At 44.0% G+C, this 16,059-nt stretch overlaps 1 protein-coding gene across 4 annotated transcripts in view; it reads left to right on the forward strand.

Annotated features, from left to right (window-relative positions):
• The window catches only part of ANO10 (anoctamin 10), a 375,037-nt gene that overhangs the window by 103,682 nt on the left and 255,296 nt on the right, over positions 1-16,059 (forward strand). For all 4 annotated transcript variants that reach the window (XM_073569028.1, XM_073569012.1, XM_073569036.1 and 1 more), the window contains exons 9-11: positions 1,504-1,686; positions 3,789-3,980; positions 4,546-4,674. In XM_073569028.1, the coding sequence (XP_073425129.1) occupies positions 1,504-1,686; positions 3,789-3,980; positions 4,546-4,674 (504 nt within the window). The remainder of the gene's footprint in view (positions 1-1,503; positions 1,687-3,788; positions 3,981-4,545; positions 4,675-16,059) is intronic.

Below are 16,059 nucleotides of genomic sequence, written 5' to 3' on the forward strand. Positions count from 1 at the left end.
AAAAGAGTTTGCTAAACAGATCCTCTTTAGGAATTTCCATATATCCTACACACTAACATGGCTGCATGGTTGGCCATTGACCTGTAGTGGGCCAGATATATGGACCTCCAGAGAAAGCAGAGGGATGATTGGTGCAGCGCTTTTTTGGAACCTGTGTGATGTGTTCTAGTGACATTAGTGAGATATTCCATTGAGAAGTGGCTGTGAGATATTCAAATTATTGGCCCAGTCTAAAAAGTTCTTCAAGAAGTTAGATCTAAGGCCTCATTCAGATGTCTGATGTTCTCCTATCAGTGCTATCCATGGTTTTCACGGATAGCACTCATACCTGTGTGGAAGCGCTTCCAGTCTCAGCGTTGGATACCGTAGACCCTCAAGCAGCGCGCTTCCACACAGGTCTCCTGTATCGAGATGACTGATGAAGGGTCAGTTATTCACCGAAACTAGTGATGACCAAGTATACTCGTTGCTCGGGTTTTCCGGAGCATGCTCGGGTGTCCGCCGAGTATTTTGGATGTGCCCGGAGATTTATTTTTCGTCGCTTCAGCTGCATGATTTGTGGCTGCTAGACAGCCTGAATACATGTGAGGATTTCCTAACAAACAGGCATTCTTCACATGTATTCAGGCTGTCCAGCAGCAGCAAATCATGCAGCTGCGTCGACACAAACTAAATCTCCGAGCACACCAAAATACTCAGAGGTCACCCGAGCAACGAGTATACTCACTCATCACAAACCAAAACGTCTCTTATTTTTCTGGACATCCACATTCAATAGATAAGTTCCTGAATATACCTATATAAGTGCCAAGTATTTCTACACCATATTTAAAAAATGGCAATAATATTCACTGCTATATCGGTGGCCACTTTTGCTGTAGAAATTAGCTTTTCAAATGTTGTGTTTTATAAAATTACAAAAGATTTTATTTGCTTGCACACGTTGGCCATTTTTTAAATGCCCACATGGGAAGTATTAGGCCAAGTCACACGCATTAATACAGATTAATACTTTACAATATTTCATTTTTCTGTCCATATTTACACAGCCTGACGACATGGCACATTTGTTGCCGAGTCTCAGGGGACATAAAACACGAAAAGAAGATGAAATGCAAATCACCCGGAGCAGACAATGCTTGCTTATGAGAGGCCTTCCTGCACGCGGAGCACAGCGGGAATGGAGCCTAAATAAACCGCACACATCCATTTACAGAAGTAGTGCCTATCATCTAGAATCAAGTGCTGAATTAGAATACACCCGTCTGCTCTTCATTGCGGGACGCCAAATAATTCAATTTACACTCCGGTTGTCCCCCCGCAAAAACAAAAAAATAAAAAACATTTTTGATACATGTAAACTGTGAATATAGTGATGGAGACATAGCACGAACAGTGCACCAGAATAGAGAAGATGTGGATCGGTTTGGGTGTAAAACAGCTTAAATACCCATTTTTGGAGCATATTTAGTCTAATTCTGTCTTTCTCCTGTTTCTCTTCAGAGCTTGGCCACCTTACTTATCACTTCTCAGATACTTAACCAGTTTGTGGAGGCTCTGCTGCCTTACTGGATGCAGAAGAGGAGCAATAAGCAAATCAGAAAGAAAGTTAAAATGTTGAAAGTGGACACGGATTTCTCTTTGTTGGAGCAAATTCACCTTGAAAAACAAATGGACACATATCTGGTAAGTGCCGCAGCGATTGAATCCATCATATAGTATTTATACAGTGCACTTAATTAACCTCTCAAAGGGGTTGTCCTTTATTTGACAAATTATAATTAAATGGGTCCAGGGTGATTTAAGGAAAAAATATATATTCACGTCCCAGAACAGTGCCACGCTGCTCTCCTCACTACTGCATCACTTGTCGGTCTGATGGCACCGGCATCTTGAAGGGCATCACATGACCGCTGTAGCCAACCAGCAGGAACTCATGATTCTCATTCCAAAGTTAAATAGAAGGAGCCACACACCTGTTGGTAGTGGAAGACGCAGTGACGAGTGTGGATGCGGCGGATCAGCACCAGTCCGGGAAGGGGACCATAGGTTGTTGTTTTAAACCTCCCAGGGCCCATTAAATATCAAAGAAACAATTTTCGGATTTAAACGTGCGCTGCTAGACAAAACGACTCCTTTCCAGATTGTGTACTTGTATACTTTTATTTTCCCAACGCGTTTCGAAGTCTCAAACTTCTTCCTCAGGGGATGTCATCCCCTGAGGAAGAAGTTTGAGACTTCGAAACGCGTTGGGAAAATAAAAGTATACAAGTACACAATCTGGAAAGGAGTCGTTTTGTCTAGCAGCGCACGTTTAAATCCGAAAATTGTTTCTTTGATATCTGATGATCTATGGTCACGGCGGGGCCATTTGGATGTGCAGCAGCTTTGACCTCTATTCCTTTATGCCTCTAACTCTCCTGCTATTGGTGAGTATAATAGCTTGAACTGTATCTCTTTTACCTGGGTAAGACCCTATTGCGCTCTTTCTCTTTTAGTTTTAACCAGGGCCCATTAAATATAACTTGTAAAGTAAGGTACAACCCCAAAGTGTGCAATGTTATAGTTACAAGTGCCTTCATTATGGTTATTTTTCTAAACCCCTTAAAGTAACGAATTGCCATGCACTGTGCTTGTGCTCTGGTTCATGCTTGCTTTGATCCATGCTGTGAAGAGGAGTGGTTGGGATTTTCTCCTTAAATGCAAATATTTCCTTGCCCTGGTTTTCTATTATTAATTAATTTGTAATCTTACAGCGAATTACAGAGCGGTTTCAGGAACATCCTAAGTTCTTCCTTTGTGTTTAGATCCATAATATTGTCCATTGGGTCTCTCCATAAACTTCTGGGCTTTTGCTGAGCTCATTCCTTGACTTACTGCACCCTGTGGTAGGCCTGGGTGAAGATTAGCTAGATCTAGAAGTCAGCTTATAACCGGCTATGGTGCCAATTCTGCAATTTGCTGCTACCTGGGACATATAAAAGTCATGGCGGCCCCTAAACTGCTTTCTCAGTAGTCATAGCAGCTCTACTATATTACTGACTATAGAACCTTCCATTAACACCTCCACCATAGTCACAGTGGGTCAGACCCCTCCATGCTCACTAGTAGTCACAGCCGTTCTCCATCACACCATTTAGAACAAGTCAAAGAAGCCTCCTCCTCCACAAGAAAACCAAACAAGGACAAGCCGCCCTCTCATCCTCAGCAATGAGTAACTTTAGAACTCTGCATTTTTAGTTTTTTTTGGTCCATGTCTGCCTTGATTTACTTCTTCATTGCACTATTATTATTTATTTGATTTTGGGTAATTCCTTCCATTATAGGTTTCAACTTTAGACCTCCCCCCAACTTTTCCTTTTAGTAGTTCCTGCAAAGTGTCACCACTTGCACACCCCTATGATGTGCCCCCTGCTGGCAGGAGAATGGATATAAAGTGCCAATTTCCAACTCAAGCATCCTGCATTGGTGTCTGCTAACAGACCTAAAGTGCTGTCCTTATGTGCCGCTGCTGCCCGCAGAGATGGCTGTCATGGTGCCAGCTTTGAGATCCGGCATTTAGCACCTACTGACTACAAGTATAAATAGCAGGTGACAGAACACCAGAGCAGCCAAAACAACAAGTGTTTGTCTGGCCCTCTACTCCTATGTGATAGCACACTTTTCCAGCAGGAAGAAGCATTGAGTTTGTCATTATCCTTTCTGACTGGTTGAAGTAATTTTCTCATCCTTTATATCAGCAGGACTTTTACATAACATTTTGCATATTGTGTCTCTTGTCTTTTCAGGGAACGTTTGACGATTACTTGGAGCTATTCCTGTTGTTTGGCTATGTCAGTCTCTTCTCATGTGTGTATCCTCTGGCCGCCATTCTTGCTGTCCTTAACAATGTGACCGAACTGTACTCCGATGCATTGAAAATGTGCCGCGTATTTAAACGTCCTTTTGCTCAGCCTTCCTCCAGCATTGGCGTATGGATGGTAAGTATTCACAAGTGTAAAATACTGATTAATACTCGTAAATTAGCCTATTGGGTCCTCATCTCATCAGAAAGTACTTACAGTACCCGAGATATGTGAGGTTCTTTCAATGGTTCTTGATTGGAAAGTCGGTCTCCACTGCAGTATATTACAGCCTTTAAGTGACCATGTTACAGTGGGGCAGTGATGACTGTAGGGTTCTTCAATCATTTTACTGCCCAGAAAAGTATCTACCGTTATAATCACCTTTTTGTGACCTCATTGATGCTTTGACACAATCAATTATGGCAGCCAGGGGTCTAACCAAGGTCATATTCACACGGTGTTTCTGCAGTACGTTCGGAGGTTTCGTCTGAATCCCCCAAAAAACAGGATTCAGACTAAGTGCCCTTGGGGCTATAAAATACAATGACCCAAACAGTTTAAATGAACTTAATTTGTGTGTTTTTTTTTCGAATCTGTCCATTTTCGATCACAAAATTTTGCTTGTGGTTCTTGTTGGTGAAAGATGCCTGTCTTCTGGTATACTGAATCTGCATTATCTTTTCTCCCTTTTTTTTTTCAGTTGGCATTTGAAACCATGGGGATTATAGCAGTAGTTACCAATTGTTCCCTTCTCGGGATGTCATCACAAGTTCATTCAGTGTTTCAGGACTCCAGATTGGACCTCTTCTTGACAGTGATAGCCATAGAGGTACGGTGGATTCCTCGCTTTCATGTATTACTTTTATTACCTAGTATTCACGAATATTATCGTGTTCTGTAGACCATGCTTACTTCAGATTTACCCCCCCGTCTGATAAAAACATTTCACTACCTGTTTGTGTCCATTGGGTTCTGTCTAGCAGTAATCAGAGCTGATTAGTAAATATATGCAGCTGTCAGTAGCTGAGAGGACATAGAAGACGGAGGCGTTTTCCGCTCCTGTCGTGTGCTTAGAGCAGTCATTCCTTCCCCAACACCTCCTGACAGGTCATACAGAGTACGTTATTCAGCCGAGACAATAAATCTAGGAGCAAATGCCTGTAAGGATGAAAATGCCAGATCTATTTGACCTTGGTATCTTACAAAAAAAATGTTTTGTTTCCTTTTGGACAGGTGCTTTGATTTATTTTATTATTCCATTTAGATTCAATTTATTAATCCATATAAATAAATAATTTTTAATTCTATAGTGTCAACATGTTTTGCAGCAATTTATAGTTCAGAGGGAACTTGTACAAGCAAGATAAGACAAGCTTACAATCTATGCGGAAGTAGGGCATAAATAATAACTAGGGGCACTCAAACAACACTGCGCGAACCAGTCACCAGCCAGTATGTGTCCAGTACAGATTCAGAGGGCTGCTCAGTGCATGGAAGGGAGAACAGAGAGTAGTTAGATTAGCATTAGCGAGGTGAGGTGTCTGACCAGTCTAAAGAAATGTGTTTTTAGATGACGCTTTAAAATTGTAGATACTGGGAATTAACCAGATTGTTTGAGGTATTGCATTATAGAAAACTGGAGCAGCACAAGAGAAGTTTTGGAGAAGTAAATGTATGTTTCGGATTATAGAGGATGTTAGTCTTGGGTCATTTGCAGAATGGAGAGGACGAGTATGGTGGTAGACAGAAATGAGGGAAGAGATGTAGGGCGGTGCAGGACTGTGGAGAACTTTGTTGGCTAAAGGACAGCTGTTTCAGGTGTGGGAATTGTGTTGTTTGTCCCTCTTATTTAGGGATCCAAAACCTTTAGGGGGACGAACGTTGACAGAGTGTTCACCATCATGGACTTCATTAACTGTTGTGCCCAAGGCGTCATCTACAAGAGAACATGTCAGTACGGTCTTGAATATGTGGGAAAAATGAAACGTGAACTTAGGCGGAGAATTGGAGAGTACCTTGGTGATATATAGCGTAACAGAGGTACTTCTATCTCTAGATATGTTAATGAGGTTCATGATGGTAACAAGAAAAAGTGTCCAAACCCCTAAGAGGGGACGATTGGGACCGTCTGAGCACACATAAGGAATCAAGATAGATTTTTCACCTCAATACTGTATCCCTGCACGGTCTTAATGAGCAGGTGACTATGGGTTGTTTAATCTAAAATAGTCCTTTCTTTTAATTTTTAATGTGCCCGTTCATGTTAACTTACTCTAGCCTTCTATAGAACCGGACATAAATACCTGATGGAAATGTTCACATTTGAATGTATTTGGTAATAATTGGATATGAATAGGAAGCATAGTTATTAATATACCGTATATACCCGTGTATAAGCCGACCCCCCCCTAATTTTGCCACAAGAAACTGGGAAAACTTGTTGACTCGTGTATAAGCCTAGGGTGGAAAATGCAGCAGCTACTGGTAAATTTCAAAAATAAAAATAGATACCAATAAAAGTAAAATAAATTCAGACATCAGTAGGTTAAATGTTCTTGAATATCCATATTGAATCAGGTGCCCCATATAATGCTCCATACAGATCATGATGCCCCTATAAGATGCTCCATACAAAATACACCCCATATAATGCTGCACAAAGGTTAATAATGGCCCCATAAGATGCTCCATAGAATAATATGCTCCATAGAATAATATGCCCCATATGCTGCTCCATAAAGGTTATGGCCCTATAAAATGCTCCATAGATTATGCCCCCATAAGATGTTACATAGATTATGCCCCCATATGATGCTCTATAGATTATGCACCCATAAGATGCTCCATAGATTATGCCCCATATACTGCTGCAAAAAGAAAAAAATGACATACTCGCCTCGTCCCTGGGGGCCAGGTGTCGGGTCCTGAGCAGGCGGAGACATCGGCGCTCTATGGGGGACAGGTGTCGGTGTCGCCACTGGCTCAGCACCTGAGATATTCACCTATCCCTGGTCCATCGCTGCTTGCTGCTGTCTGCTGCGTCCTCTGTCAGAGACTTTCAGGCAGCAGAGGGCGCGGCGCGTACTAACCACGTTATCGCGCCCTCTGCTGCCTAAACGTCACTGAAAGAGGACGCAGCAGACAGCAGCAAGCAGCGATGGACCAGGGACAGGTGAATATTGGATATACTTACCCCTCCTGGCGTGGTCTCTGCAGCCCCATTCTCCCATGGTCTCTCTTCCTTCAGCGGTCACGTGGTACCGCTCATTAAACTCATGAATTTGTGCATATTCATGAGTTTAATGAGCGGTACCACGTGACCTTTTAAGGAAGGAAGGGAGACTGCGAGAGAAGCGGGGGGGGGGCTGCAGAGAGGTGTCAGTATGATCTGACATCTCTGCTCCCCCACCGACCCCCAGGTATATGACTCATGTATAAGTCGAGAAGGGGGACATTCAGCCAAAAAAATGGGCTGAAAATCTCGGCATATATACGGTAGTTACAGTTAGGTCCATATATATTTGGACAGAGACAACATTTTTCTAATTTTGGTTCTAGATATTACCACAATGAATTTTAAACAAAACAATTCAGATGCAGTTGAAGTTCAGACTTTCAGCTTTCATTTGAGGGTATCTATATTAAAATTGGATGAAGGGTTTAGGAGTTTCAGCTCCTTAACATGTGCCACCCTGTTTTTAAAGGGACCAAAAGTAATTGGACAATTGACTCTAAGGCTATTTCATGGACAGGTGTGGGAAATCCCGTTATGTTATTCTCAATTAAGCAGATAAAAGGCCTGGAGTTGATTTGAGGTGTGGTGCTTGCATTTGGAAGGTTTTGCTGTGAAGGAAACATTTGGTCAAAGGAGCTCTCCATGCAGGTGAAACAAGCCATCCCTAAGCTGCAAAAGCAGAAAAAACCCATCCGAGAAATTGCTACAACATTAGGGGTGGCAAAATCTACAGTTTGGTACATCCTGAGAAAGAAAGAAAGCACTGGTGAACTCATCAATGCAAAAAGACCTGGGCGCCCACGGAAGACAACAGTGGTGGATGATTGCAGAATAGTCTCCTTGGTGAAGAGAAACCCCTTCACAACAGCCAACCAAGTGAACAACACTCTCCAGGAGGTAGGCGTATCAATATCCAAATCTGCCTTAAAGAGAAGACTGCATGAAAGTAAATACAGAGGGTTCACTGCACGGTGCAAGCCACTCATAAGGAGCAAGAATAAAAAGGCTAGACCTCTACTTTGCTAAAAAAACATCTAAAAAAGCCAGCACAGTTCTGGAAGAACATTCTTTGGATAGATGAAACCAAGATCAACCTCTACCAGAATGATGGAAAGAGAAAAGTATGGCGAAGGCGTGGTACAGCTCATGATCCAAAGCATACCACATCATCTGTAAAACACGGCAGAGACAGTGTGATGGCTTGGGCATGCATGGCTGCCAGTGACACTGGGTCACTAGTGTTTATTGATGATGTGACGCAGGACAGAAGCAGCCGAATGAATTCTGAGGTATTCAGAGCCATGCTGTGTGCTCAGATCCAGCCAAATGCAGCCAAACTGATTGGTCGTCGTTTCATACTACAGATGGACAATGACCCAAAACATAAAGCCAAAGCAACCCAGGAGTTTATTAAAGCAAAGAAGTGGAATATTCTTGAATGGCCAAGTCAGTCACCTGATCTCAACCCAATTGAGCATGCATTTCACTTGTTAAAGACTAAACTTCAGACAGAAAGGCCCACAAACAAACAGCAACTGAAAACCACCGCAGTGAAGGCCTGGCAGAGCATCAAAAAGGAGGAAACAGCGTCTGGTGATGTCCATGAATTCAAGACTTCAGGCAGTCAATGCCAACAAAGTGTTTTCAACCAAGTACTAGAAATGAACATTTTATTTACAATTATTTAATCTGTCCAATTACTTTTGGTCCCTTTATAAACAGGGTGGCACATGTTAAGGAGCTGAAACTCCTAAACCCTTCGTCCAATTTTAATTTCAAATGAAAGCTGAAAGTCTGAACTTCAACTGCATCTGAATTGTTTTGTTTAAAATTCATTGTGGTAATGTCTAGAACCAAAATTAGAAAAATGTTGTCTCTTTCCAAATATATATGGACCTAACTGTATAAAAACTTAATTCCAGCTCACCCAGTTGCTCTATGCTCATCCCCCTGGGGCCCAGACACTGGCCTCACATCAAGGATAAGTTTAGTCATGAGTAAGACTGCTTAGTGCAGTCAAAACGCGTCGACTGGGTCATGTGGACCAAGAAAATTTTCTTTCGTATGCACTACAATTTCTTTTGAAAAAGAAAATGAAAATCTAGTCCTGTTGAGCCGGTCTCCAATTTTTTCTATTATCATTATTAATATAGTGCATCCTGTATATTGTGATGCAATAATTCACTTACCAGATTCATTTAAATATTGGCAATTGTATTCATTGATGCTGATATTGGGACACTGTGAGCATTTTTCCTTCCCCTGACTGCGTAATGAATATTCATCATTGACGCTGCAAATGTGACAGACATGGACAGGCATGTATATCCTGTAGACCGGACATGATGCCATTGCTTGGGCACGGGGACATATGGAACGCATATTTCACTTCGTCACACCAGAAGTGATGTGTCACAGGCCTGGGCGCCGAGGACGTGTGGAGAGTAGGATGTTCCAGCACATCAGAAGTGACGCATCGCAGGTCTGGGCATCGGGTGCATGTGGAGCACAGGAGGCGCTCAAGCGCATTGGAAGTGACTAGTGATGAGCGAGTGAGTATACACATTGCTCGGGTGGTCTCCGAGTATTTTGGCATGCTCGGAGATTTAGTTTTCATCACCTTAGCTGCATGGTTTGCGATTGCTAGACACCTTGAATGCATGTGTGGAATGCGTGTTTATTAAGGAATTCCCACATGTATTCAACCTACAAGTCGCAAATCATGCAGATAAGACAAGAAAAATAAATCTCCAAGCACGCCAAAATACTTGGAGATCACACGAGCAACGATGCTACTTACCCATGACTAGAAGTGACGCATCACTGGTTACCTTCTAGATGCAGAGGGAGTGACGCTATGTAGGAAAGATCGCTTGAGTTCTCTGGATTGGATAAAGTGAGGGGCTAATAGGATCTGCACTTTAACCTAAGCTTTTGATTGGTTAATATTACCAGCGTGCGTTCCAGGTTACTGGAAGCCATAACCAAGTGACACGCTGACTAATGGTGATGGGTGGATAATTCCTGGAGCTTTGTGTCTCAATGAAGCATGCTTTATATTTGACTGACCTACTCTAATGGATGCCATTGTCTGTACTATACCCCAGGTGAGGGGTGTCAAACCTGTTGTTCCTGATAAGACTTTGTGGAAGGGCTGAGGGTCATGTAATCGATGGGAGATATGTGTCTCATAAATGGCTTGTCTCCATAATGTAAGGCATAACAAATATTGCTGTTTGAAGGACCTGTGGTGAGGTCACAGTTATGTGACCAGTCAGCTGCTGGGTTCATGGATGTGGCTACACTCTTATAATGTGGCCTGCTCTTGAACCAGGCAGCTGTATGTGAGGGGGTATACACCTCCTGTGTGCGCTGAGGCTCGCGGACTGAGCCTGAACGAAAGGACATTTGATGTTACTTTGTATCCTGAACTGATGGCTGTTTATTTTGGTGACGTGCAGTTTGGTTTATGACTAGAGTTGAGCGATACCGTCCGATACTTCAAAGTATCGGATCGGAATGGATCGGCCGATCTTTAAAAAAAGTATCGGTATCGCCGATTCCGATACCGGAAGTCCCATTCAAGTCTATGGGACTTCCGGTATCGGAATAAGAAAAACCCTGTTTTTGCCTTGTACAGCCTCTCTGGGGTCTGTACGGGCCTTTCGGGGGGCTGTGCCGGCCTGCCAGGGGGTCTGTGCAGGCTCCGGTGGTCTGTGCCGGCCTGCCGGGGGGCTGTGCCGGCCTGCCGGTGGTCTGTGCAGGCTCCGGTGGGCTGTGCCGGCCTGCCGGGGGGCTGTGCCGGCCTGCCGGGGGGCTGTGCAGGCTCCGGGGGGCTGTGCCGGCCTGCCGGTGGTCTGTGCAGGCTCCGGGGGGCTGTGCCGGCCTGCCGGGGGGCTGTGCCGGCCTGCCGGTGGTCTGTGCAGGCTTCGGGGGTCTGTGCAGGCATCGTCCGATGGGACTACAAGTCCCATCGGGCGATGCCTGCTACCATGACAGTGATTGACACATTAGCCAATGATGGGACAGTAGTAGTCCCATCATCCGGCTAATGTGTTGAATGTAAAAAAAAAAAAAAAATTACATGCTACATACATACAACATGCATATACTACATACATGCTACATTCATACTACATACTACATACATGCTACATTCATACTACATAAATACTACATGCAACATACATACTACATATATACTACATACATACTACATGCATGCTACATACATACTGCATGCTACATACATACTGCATGCTACATACATACTACATGCTACATACATACCACATATATACTACATACATACTACATGCATGCTACATACATACCACATACATACTACATACATACTACATGCATGCTACATGCTACATACATAACACATATATACTACATACATGCTACATACATACTACATGCTACATACATACCACATACATACTACATACATACTACATGCATGATACATACATACTACATGCTACATACTACATATATACTACATGCATGCTACATACATACTACATGATACATACTACATATATACTACATGCATGCTACATACATACTACATGCTACATACATACTACATATATACTACATGCATGCTACATACATACTACATGCTACATACATACTACATATATACTACATGCATGCTACATACTACATGCTACATACATACTACATATATACTACATGCATGCTACATACATACTGCATGCTACATGCATGCTACATACATACTACATGCTACATACATACTACATGCTACATACATACCACATACATACTACATATATACTACATGCATGCTACATACATACTGCATGCTACATGCATGCTACATACATACTACATACATACTACATGCTACATACATACCACATATATACTACATACATACAATACATTCATACAATACATACATAGACATACAGTACATATAACATAGAGTAACATACTTACCAATACTTGTCACATTGTTCCCCGAAGCCATTGTCTTTTCCGGAATAAATATTAACATAACAAACCACAAAAATACTCACCCACGATCCGAAGCAGTCCACGAGTGTGTCCCACGACGATCTTGGGTAGAGAACTGCAGCATCAGCTGTTGCTGCCGTTCTCTACGGGCTGCAGGAATCCAATGACGGAAGGTAGGTATCCTTCCGCACTGTATTCCTCCGCCACTTAAAAAAAAAAAAAAAAGTCCCTAGTCTCACTTTATGCCATTGCTGTGTGGGAATTTCCCACGCAGCAATGGCATAAAGTGAGACTAGGGACTTTTTTTTTTTTGTAAGTGGCGGAGGAATACAGTGCGGAAGGATACCTACCTTCCGTCATTGGATTCCTGCAGCCCGTAGAGAACGGCAGCATCATCTGATGCTGCCGTTCTCTACCCAAGATCGTCGTGGGACACACTCGTGGACTGCTTCGGATCGTGGGTGAGTATTTTTGTGGTTTGTTATGTTAATATTTATTCCGGAAAAGACAATGGCTTCGGGGAACAATGTGACAAGTATTGGTAAGTATGTTACTCTATGTTATATGTACTGTATGTCTATGTATGTATTGTATGAATGTATTGTATGTATGTAGTATATATGTGGTATGTATGTAGCATGTATGTAGTATGTATGTAGTATGTATGTAGCATGCATGTAGCATGCAGTATGTATGTAGCATGCATGTAGCATGCAGTATGTATGTAGCATGCATGTAGTATATATGTAGTTTGTATGTAGCATGCATGTAGTATATATGTAGTATGTATGTAGCATGTAGCATGTATGTAGTATGTATGTAGCATGTAGCATGTATGTAGTATATATGTGGTATGTATGTAGCATGTAGTATGTATGTAGTATGTATGTAGTATGCATGTAGCATGCAGTATGTATGTAGCATGCATGTAGTATGTATGTAGCATGCATGTAGTATATATGTAGTATGTAGTATGTATGTAGCATGTAGTATGTATGTAGTATGTATGTAGCATGTATGTAGCATGCATGTAGTATGTATGTAGTATGTATGTAGTATGTAGCATGTATGTAGTATATATGTAGTATGTATGTAGCATGTAGTATGTATGTAGCATGTAGTATGTATGTAGCATGTAGTATGTATGTAGCATGTAGTATGTATGTAGCATGCATGTAGTATATATGTAGTATGTATGTAGCATGCATGTAGTATATATGTAGTATGTATGTAGCATGTAGTATGTATGTAGCATGTAGTATGTATGTAGCATGCATGTAGTATGTATGTAGTATGTATGTAGTATTTTTTTTTTTTTTTTTTTTTTAACATTTAACACATTAGCCGGATGATGGGACTACTACTGTCCCATCATTGGCTAATGTGTCAATCACTGTCATGGTAGCAGGCATCGCCAGATGGGACTTGTAGTCCCATCGGACGATGCTTGCACAGACCCCCGGACATCAGCACAGCCCCCCGGCAGGCCGGCACAGCCCCCCGGCAGGCCGGTACAGACCCCCACAGGGTGCACAGACCACCGGCAGGCCGGCACAGCCCCCCGGCAGGCCGGTACAGACCCCCACAGGGTGCACAGACCACCGGCAGGCCGGCACAGCCCCCCGGCAGGCCGGTACAGACCCCCACAGGGTGCACAGACCACCGGCAGGCCGGCACAGCCCCCCGGCAGGCCGGTACAGACCCCGGGCAGTCCACACAGCCCCCCGGCAGGCCGGCAGAGACCCCCGGAAGGCCCGAAATGACGGCGCATCATGATGCGCACACACCGCGCATCATGATGACGTCAGGCTGTCAATCAACTTTGAACTTCCGATGCCGAATTCCGATATTGAAAAAAAATCGGAAGTCGGTATCGGAATTCCGATACAGCAAGTATCGGCCGATACCCGATACTTGCGGTATCTGAATGCTCAACACTATTTATGACGTAATAAACCGCATGAACTTTAATGAAACCTGCCTCCTGAATGTCTCCTGTCGCACCTAAGTGAGTAGAATCCCTACAATATGCATGTGCCCATTTCCCTGAGGAAACGAGTCGGGAGGCACTCAGGGTCAGTCCAGGGTTGGCTAGCATGACAAGGGTTAGCTGTGGACTGTCCTTGTAAGGGCAGGAGTCTCAGGGTGTCAGGGTTCCGTCTGCAGTCAGTGACTTGCAAAGACAACATTTGGAGATGGCAAGAGAAACTGGAGAGAGGAGAGACCAAAAAAAGAAAACTGGTTAGATTGTTCCTTTACAGTATTGTGCCACCTCTAATTTTAAAATCGTATTTTGTGATTGGACTTTTGAGACAAATATTTGCATCTTTTTCATCAATTTTTTTTGACTAGCTGAAGAGCCCGGCGTTGCCCGGGCATAGTAACTAACTACGTTTAGTTATAACAAATTATGATTATATCTATACATATAAAGCTGAGTGTATAGCCCCGCCCACTCTGCTTAGCTACATTCACTATAATATCCAACATCATCCCGTCAGCCAGAGCTACCGGAATACTACCACTAATATCCCACATCATCCCGTCAGCCAGAGCTACCGGACTACTACCCCTAATATCCTACATCATCCCATCAGCCAGAGCCACTGGACTACTACCACTAATATCCCACATCATCCCGTCAAAGCCACCGGACTACTACCCCTAATATCCCACATCATCCCGTCAGAGCCGCCGGACTACTATCCCTAATATCTCACATCATCTCATCACAACCGCCGGACTACTCCCCCTAATATCCCACATCATCCAGTCAGCCAGAGCCACCCGACTACTACCCCTAATATCCCACATCATCTCGTCAGCCTGGGGTCAGAACCAGAGTGCTGAGTGGAACGGTCCTAACTTCCATACCGGGGATCTCTTTAAGAGAGGCGTGGAGTCAGAACCAGAGCGCTGAGTGGATTTGCCCTGACTTCCATACCAATGATCCCTTTAACCGCTTCCTGACCGCCCACAGTAGATAAACGTTGGCGCTTGCTGGGCTTTGTGCAGCGCCGACGTTTATCTACTGTCGGCGGTTTTGTGCCCCCGGGACCCCCACATACCTTGTATCGCGGGGATCCCGGTGCACAATGCATGCTGGGACCCCCGACGTCATCGAGACCTGATTGGATCAGGTCCTGATGACGTCAGCGTCACAGCAGCCAATGAGAGCGCTCTCTGGGAAAGCTGCTTGTTTCCCGGCGATCTCACTCATTGTAATGCGACTTCTCCTCTGATCTCACACTGACAGATGATCAGAGGTGAAGCAGCGTTACTGGGTGACTAGATCGCTGCCTGGCACAGCTGATCGCTGCCTGGCACAGCTGTGCCAGGCAGCTATCTTGTCACACAGTAACGCTGCTTCTCCTCTGATCATCTGTCAGTGTGAGATCAGAGGAGAAGTCGCGTTACTATGTGCCAGGCAGCGATCTTGTCACATAGTAACGCTGCTTCTCCTCTGATCATCTGTCAGTGTGAGAGCAGAGGAGAAGTGGCGTTACTATGAGTCAGATCGCAGGGCAGCGATCTTGTCACAAAAAGAAAAAAAAAAGCAGGCACGCAGGTTAGGGCTAGGGTTAGGGCTAGGGCTAGGGTTAGGGCTAGGCTTAGAGCTAGGGTTGGGATTAGGGTTATGGGTGTGTTGGTGTTAGGTTTGTGGTTAGCGTTATGGTTAGGGTTGGGATTAGGGTTAGGGGTGTGTTGGGGTTAGGGTTGGAATTAGAATTGGGGGTTTCCGGGGGGGCGTGGCCTAGCGCGGATGTGAGTGGACGCTAGGTAGAAGAGCTCCGCCGTCAGATCTATGAATTATCCTTAAACAGGCCGTTCTAACACTGACCTGGACACATCTATTGGCACAGTGAGTGCCCAAGAGTCGGGAGGAGACGCCGTGAGTGCAGAGGAGCGCCGAGATGGGGAGGACGGCAGCGTGACTGCACAAGATGGCGCCGGGAAAGTGGAGGAGGCGCGGAAACAATCTGAGAG

This window comes from Dendrobates tinctorius, unplaced genomic scaffold (assembly GCF_039654945.1).
Source record: "Dendrobates tinctorius isolate UK_male_01 unplaced genomic scaffold, ASM3965494v1 ptg000005l, whole genome shotgun sequence".
NCBI classification, from domain to species: domain Eukaryota; kingdom Metazoa; phylum Chordata; class Amphibia; order Anura; family Dendrobatidae; genus Dendrobates; species Dendrobates tinctorius.